Below are 21,060 nucleotides of genomic sequence, written 5' to 3' on the forward strand. Positions count from 1 at the left end.
TTCAGATGGGATAATTGACAGATAGAGGTTGAAATACCTACCCAATATCACGTAGCACCCTGTTTTCAGCATTATTAGTTTTAATAATTATACTAACTTACCTCAAGAAATCTGCAGTGATCGTTGGAAGTGTTTTTTTTTTAAAGATTTATTTATTTATGCATACAAGAACTGGGGTACAGGCCAGAGGTATGGGTGGTGGGAGGATTCACCAGAGGCAGAATGCGGAACAAAATAGGCAGCTCGATTGAAATACACTGCTGAGGGGAGCAACAGATGAGACAGGAGAGGTCTGCTGCACCATGTGTATAGCTCCCTGGCTGAGGACTGAACTCCTGCTGCAGTGGCTGCGGATCCCTTGCACCACCAGGGAGACCCCTGGAAGTGCATTTAAGACATACTATAGTTGAGAATGGCTGAAAGATCATCCCTCATTTGAGGGATGGTGGACATGGAATCTAGTGGTGTTTATGGGAATATAAAGGAAACTTACTGATGGGGACACATTGTAGCTTTGTAACAAAAGGAAATGCACTCAACTCTATCCTTTATAGTGCTGTGGATAGTAGAAGGTATCAGAGATCAGTGAAGGGAGATAGGAATGAATTATATACACAAGGAGAAGAAAGTTCCTTTTCCTATCATATCGGCAAAGAATGCATTAGCATACTATGCAATTCTAGTTCCTTATGGGGAGGTGTACATGTTAGACAGGAGATTAAGAAGATATTGGCTAAATGAAGATGATTTGATGGTCACATTTCTTTGACTAAATACTATCCAGCATACAACACAGCTTGTTTGAGTGGTTATGGGACTCTGATATCTGAAATTCTATTTTCCATTCATACTTACCATTCTATTTATTGAACATTTAACCAAATGCTTACTACTAATATACCACTATGCATATTATGTATTATGTAATACTCAGTTTTCAACACTAGAATGTATAATGCTTCTGTGGAGGCAAAACAATTAAAATTAAATAAGAGCATGAGTTAAAAATAATATGTAAATGTCATAAGGCAACAAGGCCTAAATATTGGGTTTTGGAGTCCAGATAGAACTGGGATCAAATTTCAGCCTTTCTTTTGTCTCCTTGGATAGGGTGTTAGCATAAGCATGGATAAGTCTAGCAGTGTCTCATTTTTCTCATCTGTAAAGTTTGGATGATAGGACCTATTTAATACAGCTATCATGGAGAAGAGATGAGATAATACACATGAAATATTCAACAAGTGCCTAGAACATAATTCCAAAAAGAAATGGAAGGGGAAAGAAAGATATCAACTGAGGAGAACAAATGCATTATTATATCTGAAGAGGAGCTCTCTCTGTTTTTAAAAGTTTAATGTTGGGAGTGGGTATAGATTCCAAGCAGGGCCCAAAGAATGGGCAGAGCCTAGATAAGCAAAGAGGTTATTTCATGTCAATAGCAAGACAGAGCATCTAAATCAGAGAACCTAAACAGAAGGTATAAACTAAGAAATATTACAATAAAATCTATAGAATATTGATTATGTATAAGAGAGAGAAACACCAAAGATGATTTGTGTTACAGAGTCTCCATGAGCAAAATAATTGTGTTACTGGGAAAAGTTCATTAGTCATGAAAGGAAGCCCTTTTTAGAGGAAGGATGTAAGTTTAGATTGAAATGTACTGACTTGGGGTTTAAGATGGGACAAATTTTCAATGTTCAAAAAGGTAAGCATTATCAGATTTTTAGCAACTTGAGGAGTTGAGTCACTTTTCTCTTTGTATCCCTCACCACACCTAGCATAATGATTTGAATATAGCAAACAATCAATAATTGTTGCAGAGAGGAATGAACAGATGAGTGAAAGTAAAGATTTTGCCATTATTTTCACTGAAGTGATAGTTCAAACTGGGAGAACAGATCAGTTTTCTAAAGCAGAACAAAACTGGGAAGTAGCCAAACACAAGAGACAAAAAATAAAAATGGAGGTTTTATAGTAAAAAATCATGAGTACACAAGGAAATAGAATGGGATATTAAAGGGTGGTCAAGAGGGCATTAGGATAAATGCATTGAAGTGGTAGAATTCCAAGTGAGGTTATTGAAGTCTTTGGGGGACAAGTTTAGTAAAACATTATCGATGGAAGAGACCAAGGAAAGAATTAAGATTGAACAAAAGCTGGGAGGAAATGGAGGCAGCAGATGTAGAGCAAGTCTGAGATTGATGGTGAACGAAGGAAAAGAAAATGCCCTACACTCTTTCTTAAAATGTGTCAGTATATTATGCACAGAATAAATATTTGTTATAGGTACTCAAATATTTATTAGGTGCACGCATGAACAAATATGCAACAGGAATGAATAACCTGAATGAATCATTCACGTTGATTTTTTTCCTAACTAGGAAATTTCTACCTTCATTTACAAGTATGTAAACAGAATGCAAAAGTATTTGTAGATGATAAAGTTGGTCAACCCTCGTAATATAAAATCTGGTCACTTTTGAACATTTGCCTGTTGTTTGGGAAAAGACCCACACAGGAGGCTATATCACGATGATTTAGACTGCAGAAAGAGTAATATTTGTGAATAAATATAGGAATTTTAATTTTCATATCAGCTGTTTAAGTACAAACTATAACCCTTCCAGTGACTCCCATCTGGATAACTTCCTTTTATAAAGCTAATTGCTTTGAATGTTTGGAAAATGTACAATTTTATCATCATGGAGAAAGTCTGCACAATATCCTTACAACATAAAAAGTAAACATGACTTATGGAAACAGAAAAAAAACCACCTGAAATCAATAAGCATTTATTAACTTTTCCTCATATAAATTAGAAACACGTATCAAGAAAATATTGTAGCTACGGTTTGCCTTTTTTAATGCTATGAAATTCATGCTGAGTGGAGAAAACTCTTGCTTGATACACTCAACTTAAAGTACATTTTCAAGGTGAATTACTAAATCCTCAAAACCTGACCTTCTGATGAAGGCACTGATGCAAGCACAGAGTTGAAGAAAACCACAAAGATATAAAAATGCATAGATATATGATCAACTAGGGACAAATTTTGATGGAATTATCACTAGATTTCTACAGACAAGGCATATCTATCAAACATGCCTACCATAAGCTTTGATTCCATTAATTCCCTGAGAAAAGAATCAGGTAAAGTTCTGGAGACCAGGTGTGTAAACACTAAGAGATTCTGATATTACAATATCTTTCACGTAGTCACTAGAACACAACCCAACCAGATGCAGAAGCAAGCTTCCACTGGGAATGCTACCTACCCTTTTACTACTGGTATCATCATTTAAATGCTTAATGTAGGAGAAACTGAAGGCCAAAAAAGTACATGCCTGCACTTAATTTCAAGTGACAGCTAATATAGTGCATTAAAGGTGTAATACTATACACATGGTAGTTATATATAAATAGTAACATTAAAAGGGGTTACAACATCCCTAAGACACCCTAAGTCTAAACCACTTAAAAAGCACATTTGCAGTACAACTTATCTTAAATTATTTTAATTGGTTTCAAGAAGACTTTAGATTAGTGATGGGCTTTGACTTTTTCTGATTATAAAAGAGAAACACAGATGAATGCTTTTTAGGCAGTCTAATATCATTCCCAGGTAGACTACCACATAACCCATGTTACTTAAATGCCATTAACTATCAACGGATGTTATTTTCACCTAAGTGTTTTATGTAAATTTTGTTTTCCTTAGGTTGTTAGTTCTCTTAATAAATACAGCTCTTGCAGAACGTCTTTTTTTGTTCTTTCTTTGCATTCATTATCCAAGAACTTTTTCAAAGAAAGAGGGGAAGAAAAGACAGAGCAACAGAGCTCAAATATTTAGCAATCATTTTACCATTGAGGGTTTTTAAAAATAGTATGAAAAATAATCCAGTTACATTCTTTTGCTCTATTACTTACAAATAACTTATCTGGGAAAAAAAATCAAGCAAATCTGTCAATTGTGGAAGTTTATTTTTCCATGTGTTATCAGGAGATAAGCTAGCCTGTACTATTAGATTTCCAACTGACAAAATTGTGCATGAATTCTGATCTGATTTGGTATTACATGGTGCAAAAGGTGACACATTTTCTCTAATACACCCCATTAGAAAGGAAAGAAATTGCCAAAGTATGAAATCTGAGGACCTTGATTTAGAAACTATGTGACTTTGAGGTCAGCTTAATGGAAAAAAAGAACTTGTTCAACTACCCCAGGCACTGAAGGTTGTGACAAGCAAACCTAATACCCAGGGTGGTAACTGTTGGATAATCAATAAAATCTTACATTATCAGGCTCTAACAGCTGTATATTCGTTTATCATATTGCCTTGTGTGTCTTTAAAATATTCAAGTGTGGAATCACAGAGAATACAGATGCTGTTCCCATTTCCAAATCACTGCTGATCAGAATACTTGGCTAAGACACCAGGACCAAGAAACAGTATTTATGTGCATAATGTGCCAAATATTGATTTTAACGTCCACATTATGCCACCTTTCTACAGCAAAGAGAAACATTAACCCTAAAGATTCTGGACAAGAGTCTTGACTGAGATACTTACAGATCCCATAACAAAAATTTTAAAGCTATTAGTGATCTTTTTAAATCCTATGAGAAATGTCCTTTAACAAATTAGTAAAATACCAGATAAGAACTTTTCGCAATTTCTAATTACATTGTCTTAAAAGTAGAAAATCTTGTTTAAGGAAGGAAATGTTCTGTAGTCTCATTTGCTCCCTGGACTTTAGTTTTGGCAGACAGCTTGGGTAAGGAAAGCCTGACTTCCAGAACACAGGACATTGGTATATTGTCCTCCATCAGTGGGGAATAATGGATGTTCTACAGAATTTAAATAGGAATTTTTAAAGGATTGTCCACAGCTCCTTCCTATCCCCCAGTGAACTTTAAGGGAGAGCTTAACTAGAAGGTAAAATTTTGGACTGAATCCTAACCTGCGTGCAAAGCAAAAGAAGAAAGTTTTCAGTAGTCCTTTTGTCAGTGAACTAGAGAATGACAATTCAGTCAATCCTTTAGTGTGTCTCATTTTGTAAATGAAAAACAAAAAAATTAAATAAAAATATATAGTATGGTAAAATTTGGATATATCTGGCAATTGGAAGTTGCTGTTCATTTAGTTTTTTTTTTAAAAGATTTATTTATTTATTATTTATTATTTATTTTTTATACAAGCACTGGGTACAGTCAGAAGTGCAGGAGGGTGAGAGAATTCACCAGAGCCAGAGTGGGGAGCAGAGCAGGCAGAAGGGCGAAGTACACTGCTGAGGGGAGCAGCGGGCGGCAGGAGAGGTCTGCACGCCATGTGGGACCCTCTTTCGGTGGCCAGGGAGCAGCTGGGGATCCAACCGGCGCTGCAGAGGCCGCGGGCAGCTTCGCAACCCAGCGCTCAACCGCTGCGCCACCGGGGAGGCCCTTTTCATTTAGTTTTTGAGGTAACCTAATCTAACACTACACATTGATAAACCTTAAAAAGAAAGTCTCCTGGTAAGCTCCAGATTCCTTAATTCTATAGGGCGTCTAGTAGAAGATGTTGGTCTTTTTTTTTAAGATCTATTTATTTATGCATGCAAGAACTGGGGTACAGGCCATAGGTGTGGGGGTGAGTGGGTTCACCAGACACAGAGTGGGGAACAGAACAGGCAGATTGACTGAAATGCACTGCTTAGAGGAGCTGTGGGCGACTCAGGAGAGGTCTGCTGCTCAATGTGTGTCACCTCCCTGGCTGAGGATCGAATTTGTGCTGCAGTGGCTGCAGATAGCTTCATAGTGCTGTGTCTTACTTAACCCCTTGTGCCACCAGGGAGGCACAATTTTGGTCTTTGGAAATTGTAACTGATCTTATTTTTCAGGGATTGCTTAGCTAATTAAAATATGGCAGAAGTGACAATCTGGGACTTCCCACTTGGGATGTCCATCTTATGCAAGCCTTTAGATAATGGCAGCCCCAGGTATCTTCTAGATGCTGTTAAGACCTAGGGCCAGGAAAAAGAGGGCTTGGTAGGCATTTAGGAAACTTATTTCGTCTTTACTGAACAGAACAGGTAATAACCATGCAAAATTGCATTCCAAATGGCTTAGTCATCTTTGGGTGAATCAGCAGGCTTTGCTACATTTCTAGTAATGAAAATAAATTAGAGGGTTTGTCTTCTGATCTCAGTTTTTTACATCATTAGACAAGTTACCTAGTTCCTAGTCCTAGTTTTTCTATGCTCAACTACTTCTCTATTTCAGTCACGTTATCTGATTTTTAATCTAGTTAGTTAGTTATCCACTAGCCAAATTAATCTTCCTGATATTGAAGCATGGGAATAATACTTGATAGACAATCATTGCAATCAATCAATAAGGTAAGGAAGAGTAAGTACTTTGAAACATGTGAAATTTGAATGTGAACAAATACAAGGTTGTCTGAGCTAGATATCTCACAGCTAACCACAATCCTAAATTTTCCCTTATTCTATTCAACATAAATTTTTTCAATAATCTTATTACATTTACTATGAAACATGTCCTTCAAATCTGCTTCTTTGTTTAAGTGTAAGACACTATTATTTTTTGTAGGTATAGGTACTATTATGGCAACTCCTATCTATCATCTTTCCTTATTTAATTTGTCATGTCCTTCCTACTCCATTCTATGTCCCATTGCTAAAGTTCTTTTTTTAAAAAAATATGATCTGGGCCTCCCCTGGTGGCGCAGGTGGTTGACTGCCGTGCTGTGAAGCTGTCCACAGCCCATGCAGCACCAGTTCGATCCTGGCTGGCCGGCGAGGGTCCCACATGGCATGGCAGACCTCTCCTGTTGCACCCGCTGCTCCCCGCAGCAGTGTATTTCGTCAGTCTGCCTGTTCTGTTCCCCACTCTGTCTCTGGTGAATCCTCTCACCCTCCTGTGAATCTGTCCTGTACCCCAGTTTTTGTATAAATAAATAAATAAATAAATCTTTAAAAAAATAAAATAAAAATAAAAAAATATGATCTCACAGTTTTATTTTTATTATTTATTAGATTATTATGGTCACATAAGAGAAAGATATTGGATGACATCTTTTATTTATAGTTATTTGAAAATATTATCCTATTCCCAGTTGTTTATATAAATCAAATTCTATTCATGTAAATGAAATATATACTGTATCAATGTCATCAAAAAACTGAGATATAGTTAAAATATGACATTGTATTAGTTTTAGGCGTAAAATATGATGTCTTGATATGTGTATACATTGGAAAGTGGTCACCATAATAAGTCTAATTAACATCCATCAACATGGACAGTGTTGATGAGTTACATTCCAATATACAAAATGATATTGCCAACTTCACCAGGACAATTCTCTACTTTAGAACTGCTTTTGCTTTTTTATTGCTTGGATAAAGTAACTCAAATTCCTTAGATGACAGCCAAAGCCTTCCCAATTTTAAACTTTCTTTTCTGTGTTGTTTGCCTGCAATTCTACCCTTGCACTTTATGCTCCTACTACACCGCATACTCCTTGATTTTATATCCCACATCCCTCTTGCATTCTCTTTTATCCTTCAAGACCCAAACTCATTGCTACATTGAGACTTTGATTAGAGATTCATGTTTAAAAAAAGAAATTCGTGTTTATGGAAATTATAGTATTAAGAACAATGCACACAGAGTGGTATGGATGAGATGCTATATCTATCAGCCTAGACAAGATTCTGTTGTAAAACAAAGTTCTCAATATCATAGAGACCTATTAAAAAATGAGGTGTTTTTTTTTTTCTCAAACTAAGTCTATATGTGTTGATGTCATGGCATCTTTATACAGAACTCAGGTCTAAGGAGGACCTCCTAAAAGGACAATCCTATCTATCATCATGTGTGGCAGAGGGAAAAGAGAGATGGTAAAAACAAAGATGAGTCTTGAAGTTTTTTTGGGAAGTGGTATGGTCAGCCAAAGTGAGTTACATGGCCAAGGCTGAGATCAGAAGACACGGGAGTATATTTTGAACAAAAGGCAATCTACCATAGATGTTATCGAAGATAAACAGATGATGTTAACCACTACCATCTTAAGACATGTAGAATAGTTTCCTGCTCATAGGCATCTAAGAAAACACAACCCCACTAACATGATTATAGCTAGATGTCTCTATTTGCTTTGATAGTAGCAAATGGAGAATTCCATGGAAAAATTCAATGAAAAAAATAGTACCATGAAGTTTCCATATCTATTAATTTGATATTAACTATGGATTGCATTGGAACACAAAAAAGTACAGTATTTCTTGTGTGGTGATTCTGGCCAATGGAAATATGGAATCAATAAAATTAGAGGAGTACCTCAGGTTGGAAGTACCTACTCTGAAAATCTACCAGACACAGTAGATCTTTTTCTTTATATAATTGCCCTAAGGAAAAAAAAAAACACTTGTATTAAAATATTGTTTGAGTTCATTGTGTCACCAAGAAAAATAACCCATATACTACTGGAAATAGTTTGATGAAGCTACACATTTTTTGAAGTTGGTGCTCATTAAATTATGTCAACGCTACAACATTTATGCGATTTCTTTAATATTTCTCTTTTGTCCAAACTTAATGAAAAGAGATACCTCTATTTGCAAGCCAACGTCCATTGGCAATTACTTAAAAACAAGGAAGAATTCCTACTTGTGAAGTCCTTTTAGAATCTGCAGAGTCAATGTCTTTTTAACATGGCAAAGAATTTCTTTGCCAAATAAACTTTCAGGCAGAATAAAAATCTTGGCACTCTAGGTTTAGATGGAGCATCTGTGATGCTTGGCAACACATCTGGTTCTGCTGCTTTGGTGAAGAAACATGTCCTCATCTCAACATGCAGTGGTGTCAGCCAGTGTCAATGACTCTGCCAGCTATCCTGAAAAAATCATGTCTATTTCTACAAATGTTGTCAACCCTCCTGAGAGCCAGGGCTGACACGCTGTTATTTCAAGAGACTTTGTCAAGAAATGGGAGTAGAAGAGGAAGTTCACCGATGCAATATAGAAGTTAACTAGCTTTCCAGAGGACCTGTCTTGAAACATTTGGTTGACCTTCAAATGAAAGTTCTAGGTTTTTGTTTTTGTTTTTTTTTGAGGCAAAGAAAATCAATTATTAGAATAATCCAACAGGAAACAGGCCATTCACAGTTTGCTTTACTTGATAAATACCCTTGCCAAATTATCTAGGTAAATGTTTCCATTTAAAGTCTTTTAGCTCAGCTGCCACCCTGGAAGAATATGTTGAAGGCAGACATCTATCTAAACATGCCAAGGCCACTGCTTCTGCAAAAACTGGAACAAAGAGTAACAAAGCTTACTGATTAGTTTACAGGTAGAAACGCATAGACTGCTGAAACTCTGAAAGCCAATTCTGCCTCCAATGACCTTAACATGAATACTTGAACCTTTCATTTTCAAATCGTGAAGCATTAATGTTGCAGACTGTTCAAAAGACCCTCTCACCAAACAAAATAACTCCAGCAAGGATTTTGGAGAAGTCCAGGAATTCCACTTGCCTAACCTTCATCTAATAAAATCATAGTGGTTCCCATTTTGTTTGTTACTGTTTTATCAAGTCAGTGTTTTAAGTATTTATTGCCATGAAACTGAAATCATAGTCAAACAATTGTCAAAAATAACACGCCTATTGCTTTGTCAAAAACTGCTTCATAATTTCAATCTTAAAGATGAACCTCAGCTTTTTTGTAGAAGTTTAAGACTGAGTTGAATTAAACTGTATTTTTATTTGAAAAACTTGTACTTATCTCAGTTGTTTGAGAAAATAGGCATAAATGTCAAGAGAAACATGGTGAAAGCAATAGAGATATAACTTTGTAAAAATACTTATAGTTTCTGTAAAATAATTCAATTTCTATTGTAAAAAATTACATGAAAAAAATTTTTGCATATGTGTTTATATGAGTTCTTCTGAGGAGAAATTCAACAGCTTTCTTCAAATTCTCAAAGGTTCTGTGACCTAAGGGAGGCTAATATCCTCTCTGACCTTGCATTTTGTAGAGTGAAAACATCTTAGGGAATGAAATGATTGTGGTGAGGAAGTGAAATTCTTCTGTTGAAATGAAGTTAACTATCCCTTGTTGGTGCTACATTCACCAATGAATATTGCAGACTCCTCAACAGGAAAGTAACCAGCTATATTAATGACTGGCACTAGCCACTCCAATTTAGCTATAAAAACTAAGGTAATTTGGATGAAAATATTTGTTTTGTTGATAGTGCTTTTAATTCCCATACAGAATAAAGAACTATATAGCTATATTTACAGGCCTAAGTTAATAAGGAAAAATTAGCTTAGTGCTTTAAAATACAGTATATCCTTCTTTCTCATCATGATGTTGCTTCTACATTAGGTCCGTGAGGACAGCAGGATCCTGGATTGCCTGCATCTAGAAATTTCTATATAGGAGTTTATGGTTATTAGCAGTGGATTTTGATACACTGGGTACAAATTTGTTATTCCTTTCCATAGAGTGGTAACATGAAAAACAGTAATTTAAGGTGAGAGCTGTCTTGGTCCTGAATCTTGTCTGCTTACTCTCAGAGCACAGATTTTAATACTTTCTTAATCTACTTTTTCAACCTTCTGTCTATCTTAAAGATGGTTAAAATCTTTTTATAAAATCAGTTTTAAATTATTGCCTAGCCCTGCTAAGGTAATTGTGTTCATCTGTATTATTTTTGCAATATATGTCAATGATAGTAAAAAAATAATAAAATACAGTTTATATATTTGCAGAAGTATAGAAAATGTAGTCAGGAGGCATCTGAATTAGTTCCTCTTGCTTCTATAATGAATTGCCAAAAGTGCTTTGACTTAAATCTATCTCACATTTCTATAGTTCAGAAGTTGGAAATGGGTTTCAGGCTGAGCTAAAACCAAGCTGTAGCTAGGGCTGCATTTCCTTCTGCAGGCTCTGTAGGGGAATCCATTTCCTTGGCTTTTCTAGCATCCCGAGATTTCTCACATTTCTGGGCTTGTGGTTCCTTCCTCTATCCTCACAGCTAGTAATAGTGACTTCCCATCTCCCTGCCCCAACCAGAGTCAGCTTGCGTTTTATTAATGTCAGTTCTCCAGCCTTCACCATGCACTCCCATAGTAGGTATACTTGCTCCTTCACTACCATGTCTTGGTCTCAGGTTCTCCTCATGTTTGTTGAGTATGCATGATACATGCCTCCTTGGGGATCCTGGGACATTTACTTCTTGCTTTAATGTAACTTCCTAATGGTCTCTTTCTGGGTCTAGTTAATGATGGTGAGAACAAGGACCACAGATTTGCTGACAGGTATATACCTCCCTAGGCACCTTAGACCGGTCAGTGGACCAGGACCCAAGGACCAGGCTGGTGTGGTAGGTCCTCACTCAATGACCAGATCTGTATGGCCTCTGGCCTGAAGTCTTGCAGGGTGGTATTTCCAAGTCCATCCTGGGAGAGTGACTGCACAGGTGTGGGATGAGGGCAGCTACCAGGTGAAGAGGGCTTTTGGTCACTATCTTGAGTATCCTCCAGTTCTAATGTTGCTGTGATGCTAGATGGAGTTTCTACTGATTCCAGTCAGTGGGCTCAGTTGCTCTAAGGAGCAAGAGGAGGGGTAAATCTATGCCCTTGGCCTTTTGCCAATTTTATTCTTTCTTCTTCTTCTCCATGGGAGATAAGAAGGGGAAAGAGTCCATTGGGCTCTGCCTGATGAACCACCTCTCAACTCAGAGAAGAATTAGATAATGAGCAAGTGGACTACATTGTATTATGATTGTATATTATACCTCTGATATGAGATGTTTCTTATAATCTTTGAAAGGACATGGCTAGGCATACACTCTTTCCTAATTTGTTTTTTGTAGGATAGCGGTGTCACAACCTAGCGATAGGTACAAACGAGGAACACAAAGACTGTTCCATTTTTGTTCTAGAGCATGGATGGTACTAGATGACTGCTGAGATTCCCATCTCCTAGCGTATATCCTATATAATCCCCTCCCTCTGTGTGTGAAGGGGATTTAGGAATATGATGAGATAGTTACCCACATGATTAGGTAATATTGGAAGGGAGGTGTTCTGACCTAATCAGATGATTTCTTAAAAGGGACTGGGATCTTCCAGAAGAGAGATTTGACTTGATGTTTTTGTTTCTTTTGTTTTAAGATTTATTTATTTATTTATACAAGCACTGGGTACAGTCAGAAGCGAGGGAGGGTGAGAGAATTCACCAGAGCCAGAGCGGGGAGCAGAGCAGGCAGAAGGACCGAAGCACACTGCTGAGGGGAGCAGCGGGCGGCAGGAGAGGTCTGCGCGCCATGTGGGATCCTCCTCAGGTGGCCGGGGAGCAGCCGGGGATCGAACCGGTGCTGCAGAGGCTGTGGGCAGCTTCACAACCCAGCGCTCAACCGCTGCGCCACCAAGGAGGCCCTGACTTGATGTTTTTGAAAGAGATTCAACAGAAGAAAATTCTCCATTGAGGGGGTGTAGGGTAAGGTAAAAAGTATCAGGCTTTTCTGCCCTCCTGCCATTAGGATAGATGAAAACCCTGTGGTTCCGAAATGCATGCCTGATGGCGGGCACCTGGAATAGGGTGTGGGCATATGTAGATGAGATTCACCTGGGCTAAGTGGGCTTTTAAGGGCAGTGTCACAGGGATGCCAGAAGAAGCTGAGAGAAGCAGGAGAAACGGAGAAGCAGAACCGAGAGAGAGTAGAAGCAGAGAGAACACGAGAGAAGGCCAGAGAGCCCAGATAATGTGAAGGCTTGCTGGGGGCTGGGAAACCTGCCAGCCTCCCAGCCCCCCAGCACCCTTGCCTGCTGTGTACCCAGTAAATCCCAGTAAAAGCCTGCAAAAGCCACTGAGGGCTCCAGGACTCATTCCTCCTTTACCCCTTCTACATGGGATCATAGAAAACCTGCTCCATGCCCCATTCCTGCCACTACAGGGGGGGGGGTCATGAAAAGTGCCCACTGGGAGCAGAAAGCCAAAAACAGCTGTGCCTGGGATTTTGTCCTGTTGAACTGAGAACAAGTAAATATGTGTTATTTTAAGTCTCTAAATTTGTGGCAAATTGCTGTGCAGCAATAGAAAACCAATCAACTAATACAATGAATTAATGAATTAATTAGACATGAGTTAGGATTATGTAAAAGAATTTTTTTTCCTGTCTCCTGTCTGTCTCTGCCTTTTCCCAAAACCTTGATCTGTTTCCTCACCATGCAGTTTTTTTTCATTGAATATAACTGGAAAATGACATTTTGTCAGATTAAAATCTTCTATATCACATATCAGTGTTATCTCCTTTTCCCCCCTCACAGTTGATTTGAGATGCGGAGATGAATTCATCTTGGGTATATTATATACATGTTTAGGGCTAGCGAATCAAACTAGAAAACACAGATTTCAAGAATTAAAGCAAACAAGCTGTGCATTTTGAAGTAACTCAGATATGTTTCATTTATTGCATCTAGTTATCTTGAAACACAGTAACCTTGACATAATGGTTGAAGAAATAGGAGAAGCAATGTAAGCATAAATGCCTGAACATTTTAATATCTTTTATCAATAAACATTACAACAATGCCATGCATTTGAATCTATGCTTTTCCTGAGGAAAACCTGCATTTTATCTTTGACTTCCTGATACCACAGCTGGATCTTATTACAAGGGTAGGCCACACCATGGGCAACAAGCCTAAACTTTTTAAGCCACAAAGCAAAAGCTGATCTTCATAAATTAGATGTCTAGATTATGCAGATTGACCACAGTCTTATTATATATAACATGGTGAAAAACACTATTATATGGCTTGTTGATAGCCCCACCTAGGTAATTTAGTTAAACCTTATTTACTAAGGTATTCTATTAGCTACAAAGGCAGGATTTGGTGTCAGATCAAAATTCAGATCAAACTGACTTTGAGGTGGATGACTGAGAGAATGCTCTACAACAGAGGAGACTGAAGACATCTTTTTAACATTTAGCAGTATGACATCTTTTTAACATTTAGTTCAGGAAAAATTTCAACCCCGGCACAGCTTAACATAGTGCTACTATATACGGCAGATAAATGAAAATATTAAAAAGTCAATGATTCACGACTACCACTTGCCATTTAAAACTCATATTCTCTGCCTTTGTGAAAACCATAGGAATGGATGAAGAGAGAAGTCATCTTATTTTAGATTTAAGCAAATGTGGACAATAGATTTTAGAATGGAGAGTAAGTCTGAAGATCACAAACCCTAGCCTGAATAATGATCAACTATTTTAATAAAAAAGGAAGAACTCATGGAAAAAAATACTCAAAAAGCCATCATCTGGACAAACTCTGAGAATCCAGGTAAGTCATAATTTAGCTTTTGCCAACTTTAACCCAAATCTTCCCAGGTGCTAAAATCCACACTAAAGAAAAGCCATTACTAAACCATCACGTTAAGGAATCGTCTGCTTCAACTTCAACTTCGTCTACCTGTGTCTTTGTCATTCATATAATTATGCAGAGGGAAAATATTCAAAGCTCAAATGAAATAAACAACTTCAGTGGGTGCCCACACGGACCTTGTCAAGTAGCCAATGATTTGCCCTTTCATTGTGAGTGACTAATATCAATGCTGGCTCTAAAGAAAGACACTTTTCATAATCGCCCAACAATCTGCTAAGTGAAAACATATGGGTAGGCTTAGGCAAAGCCTGCCAGGGGTCTTTGCTGAATGGAAAACAGGTGCTCTCATTGTGAGCCACGTAATACCCCATTTACCCCCAAGTCCAAAGGTTATAGGACTAATAGCTGCCTTGCGGTAATCAGGGAAAGCCAAGACACTAGCCCTGGTGAAACATCTGGGACATATTTTACATACTTGCAACATATGCTTCAGGTTCAATTAAAGTGAGGCTTTGGCACATTTATTAATCTTTTTTACTTTTATCCTATAAGAGGACCCACTGACCTGACCCCACTATTATACCATATGAGAAAACAGAGAAATAATGAGAGCTAGAGGTCAGTACCTGCTCGTATGGCAAAAACCACATTTGTTTTCTCATGAAATTCCATTACGCATGACTCTATACACAAACTTTAAATAGAGGAACCAATGAATTTTTTAAAGTAGGAAATTACCCTTCTCCCATTCGGGCACACTGATAGCCAAGACTTGTAACACTGCTGTGAGAGCCAGTCAAGAAATGGAAGCTGAAAAATGGAAGCTTGACGGGTCTTTCCTATCTCCATTCTTATAGTAAAACCTTATAATTCAAAAAGTCCACTCAACAGTTTTTCCTCTATTATGCAAGCCCTGAAGAGTGTATTGTAAATTACTGCATTTTCAATTTTCCTATTTGTTCAGATATGATTTTTATGTTGTCAGTTGCGTTATAAGTTAAAAGAAGAAAAATATTTTTTAAAAAAATCATTCAAATAAAGTGTTGCAATATGAAAATAGGCTCACAATCCTTCCAAATGGAAGGTATACTGTCCGCATTCTGTGCAGAAGAATACAGTTGAACTCACACAGTAATTTAAGCACTTACTTTCAGTCAACTTTGGTAACTACATCTGAAAATGTGTTAAGACCAGTGTCCATTTCAGACAACCAAACACTAGGTTACAACAGATGCCACTCCAGAGTTTTGGTGTTATTCCACCCTGGTATGTCCGACCTGACATCTATGTTTTGGTGAGCTGGCTAAACAGGTGTGATGTTTGTTTCCCACTTCTAACATCCTCACTATTAAAAAAAAGTGGCCAGAAAGGGGAGGTTAGTGGTATAGAATATCAACAAGCTGGCAAAAAACAAAGATATCAACAATAAAAAAAAATAGAGGTTGACTTCAAGCAGGGGCATTGAAGTACTAGACTTCACTAAGGGGCTTCCATTTATTAACATTTCTGGGGAAACGCCTGCTGCTGGAATGGATCTTTATGGTGGCTTTAATAATAAAGCAGCAACAAGCAAGGGAAAAATGGTCATAAATGGATGGCAGCTCAGTGTTTATCAGCAGAGAAATGATGATTCAGAGCTGGCATGTTGAGTTAAAATACAAGCTCTCTACAGCTCTACTACTGACCTTAACAATAAATCATATCATTTTTGCCAGAAGTGTATGCTTATGTTATTGAACATTAAAAAACAAGCACATATGTGTTTTTGCAGGGAGGAGATTTTGTTAGTGTATGTTTGATAATGTTGTTAATGACTAAGTGATGTATAGGAGAAAGAATTCATAACAAATCTTCATTCATTTAAAAATGTTTGCAACGGTACTAGAAGAGAGAAAATGTGTGTATGTGACATGCATGTTTTCATTTTCTTTCTAGCATTGATTATTAGACAGGAAAAAAAATCATTTGAGAAGTTAACTAATCACTGTTGATTTTTTTTTATTTTTGACATTTCCAATGCTTGCTTCCAGCACTCAGATTCTTACAGAGGGTTTTAACTGTACATTTCTACTAGAATCAAAGGTCAAGGGCATAAATTAAGAATCATTGTTTTTCCCCTTCAAAAATTTTCACTGTTACTATAACAGAAGTCAGATAGATTCTGGTGAAGGTCATTTTCAAGTTTTATATGCCAAACAGTGTGTTACTAATGAATGCTGGTCTCTCGCCCTCCTTCCCCCTTCCAATTTCACCCCAGGACTTTTAAAAATCTTTGATCTAGAAATGTCCCCAAATGACAATAAACCAACATCGCTATCTGACTTGCCATAGAAAGCTATTCCTCCTATTCCAGACACTCACTGCTGCCTTGGTGCAAGGTCATCTAATTCTTTCCTCCAGTTGGCCCATCTCCCCAGGGGACAACCAATCCAAGCACTCCCAGAAACTAGCTGTTTTTTACCGTGGTCACCATCCCCAAGTCAACTAACAATCGAAACATGAGCTTTCTGAATTGCTTTCCTGACTGAGGTGCCATGAGACCATTCCCAGGCTATGCAAGGGCAGGGACCACTGGGATTATTTAAATCTCCTCTGGAGCCCTCTGCACACATGTGTTCCTTTGCTGAGAAATTCTCCAAGACTTACAGATGACAATTTCCATGTTCAACATGCAGGCTGCTATTTTCTCACTTCTCTCTTCCCCCAAAGTGTAGCCCGATTTGTATTACTCAAGATAGGACAAATTTTTGCCCTTCAAAAACAGTTGTCACTGCTGTTATCTTCACGAGAGCTATCAAGTTCCAGACAAGCTGAATTATTTTTTTTTTTTTGGCTCCTGGCAGAAAAATATTTGACCAAGCTCTGGACAAAAGCGGAGAGGATTTATAGCCCTCTCTCCCTCTTTGCAACATGCAGTGGCATTGTTAGGATGATAAACAGCACTGTCCAATTTTCTGGACTCAAACACTTCAACTCCTTTTTTTAACTGTCTGTGAAAACAGTGTCATGTCTACATTTCCCCATCCCCAGGTACCCAAGTGCTGGGAAAGATAATTACCTTGTCATCTTTGTCATCTTCCTCCTCCTCGTCCTCCAGCATGTCCTCCACTACCTGCAGACAGAAACAGAAGTCATTTTCATGCTCTTAAAGGAGAGAATTTTGTTCTGTCATTTTAAACCTTTTGGAAATGAAAACTTTATTAACATTCGAAACAGATGCGCTGAGAGGGAGTATTTGATCTAGAGATAGAGATTAGGAAAATGCTATACCTTTAATTGATTAAACAAGGGAACAGAATCCCAGTCAGGGGAACCCAATTTGTGTGAAATGTTCTGTGACAACTTAAGGAATGTGAAATATGTATAAGATAAACTAACATTCATTTGAGGCATTGTTGTAAATCAGAACATTTCTCTTTTACTATTCCAACGTTTGTATTAATCAGGCACTTTAAATTTGGAGCTAGGTAACAAAGCAGAAAACAGCTCTGCTATTTCTTCCCGCCACCCCCCCCCCCCACCCAGCTCTACTATTTCTGAGTTACATTTAACCAAACTGTAAGATAAAAATCTATATATGTTCATTGATTCATGCTGGTGGTCTATGAATACAACTAACAATAGCTTTCCCGGCTCAAAATTTTACTTCTTTTGTATAATGTCAACTCCTGATGATCTCTGTATGGCCTATATGACTTTTATGACTTTGTAGATTTCCTGAAACTAATTTTAATACTCCTGAGGTTTTACATAAGGATAACATGAGAATGGTAAGAATGGACATTATTGAAAGAGAATAGCAATGGAGTCATTAATTAAATGTGCACAATATGTATACATAAACCATGTGTGTGGATATGTGTGCAGTTTGTTAATGGTTCTTAGTTTACTTACTTCAGCAGAATGGATTAGACATTTTGAATTTGCCAAAAAACTTCCTTTTGCCCCAATCAATATATAGCTGCAGGTACCTGAATGAGACTTTATTCTGTTTTGAGTATTTCATTATAGCTTATAAAGCCAAAATAAAGTCATCTGCACATGTATACATACACATAAGACTCCATGGAAACCAGAAATCTTAAAAACTTTTGGATGAGGGGTATTGTTATACTGGTAAGGATCAACTTACGATTGTATTCATGGCATTTGAAATAATTTATAATTCTGGTCGTGATTTTATTTCTTTATCTAGTCTGTATCTGTATCTTTGTATCTCTGAATAAACATGGTTATCAAATTTTTAAAAAGAAACTTTTCTCAAAATTTTTAACTTTTGAAGACAGAAGCCCTTCTTTCATGTGGCTTAATGATACAGACATGACTATGCTATTTGCAAAAACTTCAATAACTAAGACTATATTACACAAAGACTTATATCTGATCCTCCTCTTTCAGTTATTTTAATAATTTTTCTCAAGTATTCTAAAAACATTCACTGATTGAGGGCCTCCCCGGTGGCACAGCGGTTGAGCGCTGGGTTGCGAACCTGTCCGCGGCCTCTATGGCGCTGGTTCGATCCCCGGCTGCTCCCCGGCCACCAGAGGAGGGTCCCACATGGCGCGCAGACCTCTCCTGCCGCCCGCTGCTCCCCTCAGCAGTGTACTCCGGTCCTTCTGCCTGCTCTGCTCCCCGCTCTGGCTCTGGTGAATTCTCTCACCCTCCCGTGCTTCTGGCTGTACCCAGTGCATGTGTAAACAAAACAAACAAACAAACAAAATAAATAAATAAATAAATAAATAAATAAATAAACATGCCTCTATAAAAAAAAAAAAATATTCACTGATTGAAAAGAAGAACCTAAAAGAAACCTCCGGGTCTCATGAACTGATATATAACCAAAAGCATCTGACAACCTATGAGATTGTTCCTAATTTAATGTCATGCTTTAAATCTTCTATTAAATGGTATGATGTTGTGGTCTTTCATTTGGATATTCAGCATTTCAAAAGAACCACAGTAGTACAATCATGTGATTTAAAGAATTTGTTGAGTTTACACTTATTTTTGGAACATACAAAGCAATTCAGTCTTAGTTGACATTCTAACTATAACGTATTCAACCACTCCGTAAGCAGTTATTATTAACACCCTGCCAGAGCACAGACTGCTGGCTACTGGAATATAAAGAGGAGTAATGCATTGATACTTCATCTACACTCATATTAGCCCTCAAGAAGGTTAAAGTTCAGTGGAGTCTAAATGGGGACCACCTGTTAACCCTTCATGATAAGTCTGAATTTACTCAAATTCTGATGTATTCACATCATAAATGTACAGATACTAATACTGACAATGTATAATTGAGGTGATATATGCCAGGTTATTCCAAATTGGGGTATTTGTGGTGGAAATTTCAATTGGAAAAGCAGCCACACTATTTTGGTATATTGTGTTGCATCAAAATAATATACCTTGTTTAACAGCTACAGAGTTTTCTTTTTGCAAGAACAAGTTCTAGGTATTGGTTACACAATATGAATATTCTCAGCACTGCTGAACTGTACATTTAACACGATTAATAGACCCTTCTCCAAAGAAGATATACAGATGGCCAACAAGCACATGAAAATATTCTCATCACTTATTGTCAGAGAAATGCAAATCAAAACCACATAAGATACCACCTCACACCTGTGAGAATGATCCATATCAAAAAGACCAGAAACAACAAGGGTTGGTAAGGATGTGGCAAAAAAAGAAACCCTTATATACTGTTGGTGAATATGTAGACTGGTCTAGCTCCTATAGAAAACAGTATGGAGGTTTCTAAACATGTTAAAAATAGATTTATAATGTGATCCAGCAATTCTACTACTAGGTATCTGTTTAAAGAATGCAAAACACTAATTTGATGGGACATATGCACTCATATTTTCATTGCAGCATTATTTATAATAGCCAAGTCATGGACACAACCTAAGTGCCCAAGGACAGATGAGTGGATTAGGAAGGTGTGGTTTATAAGCATAATGGAATACTACAACACAGCTATATAAAAGAAAAGATGAATGCTTGCCTTTTGTGATGAGTTAGATGGAACTGGAGGGATTATTTCAATGAAATAAGTCAGAAAGAGAAAGACCAACTCCATATTATTTCACTCGGATGTGGAATATAGAGAACAAAACAAAGGGTAAGATAAAGCCAAACCAAAACCAACCCTATAAATCTGACTGTGGAATTAAGGTTATGGGGTAGAGGGAGCACAGCCAGGAGGGGGTGTGATGGTTTGTGGGAGAAGACTTTTAGTGCCTTGGTGCTGAGGGTGTGGTAACATATACCTGAAGGACATATGATGCTAGATCTTTAATCATATACAGTATTGTATGCCAATGTTATCTAAGTAAAAAAAAAGATTAAGATGAAAATTTTGTTATGTGTATTTTGCATTTAAAGATAAAATTTTTAAAAAAGATTTCGCCTAACCCTCACAATACTTTTTAAGTGACTGCTATTTTGTATCTCTTAAAAAATAATGTTTTGAATTTTACATTCAGTTTAATTTTTAAATTCAGACATTATTATTTATTTTCTTTTTAATAAATAATACACCTTCCCATATTGGAGGTATACAAAATGTTGGAACTGATAAACCTTAGAGCAGATGATTTTTGCAAAAATTACCCATGTAGAATTATATATTAAC

General features: G+C 37.3%; 1 protein-coding gene across 3 annotated transcripts in view; it reads right to left on the reverse strand.

Moving 5' to 3' along the window:
- MCTP1 (multiple C2 and transmembrane domain containing 1) overlaps positions 1–21,060 on the reverse strand; it is a 476,028-nt gene that overhangs the window by 55,670 nt on the left and 399,298 nt on the right. For all 3 annotated transcript variants that reach the window (XM_054688463.1, XM_054688462.1, XM_054688464.1), the window contains one exon: positions 17,470–17,523. In XM_054688463.1, coding sequence (XP_054544438.1) covers positions 17,470–17,523 — 54 coding nt within the window. The remainder of the gene's footprint in view (positions 1–17,469; positions 17,524–21,060) is intronic.

The sequence above is a fragment of the Talpa occidentalis genome, unplaced genomic scaffold (assembly GCF_014898055.3).
Source record: "Talpa occidentalis isolate TD23 unplaced genomic scaffold, MPIMG_talOcc4v2.1 talOcc4.6, whole genome shotgun sequence".
Taxonomy (NCBI): domain Eukaryota; kingdom Metazoa; phylum Chordata; class Mammalia; order Eulipotyphla; family Talpidae; genus Talpa; species Talpa occidentalis.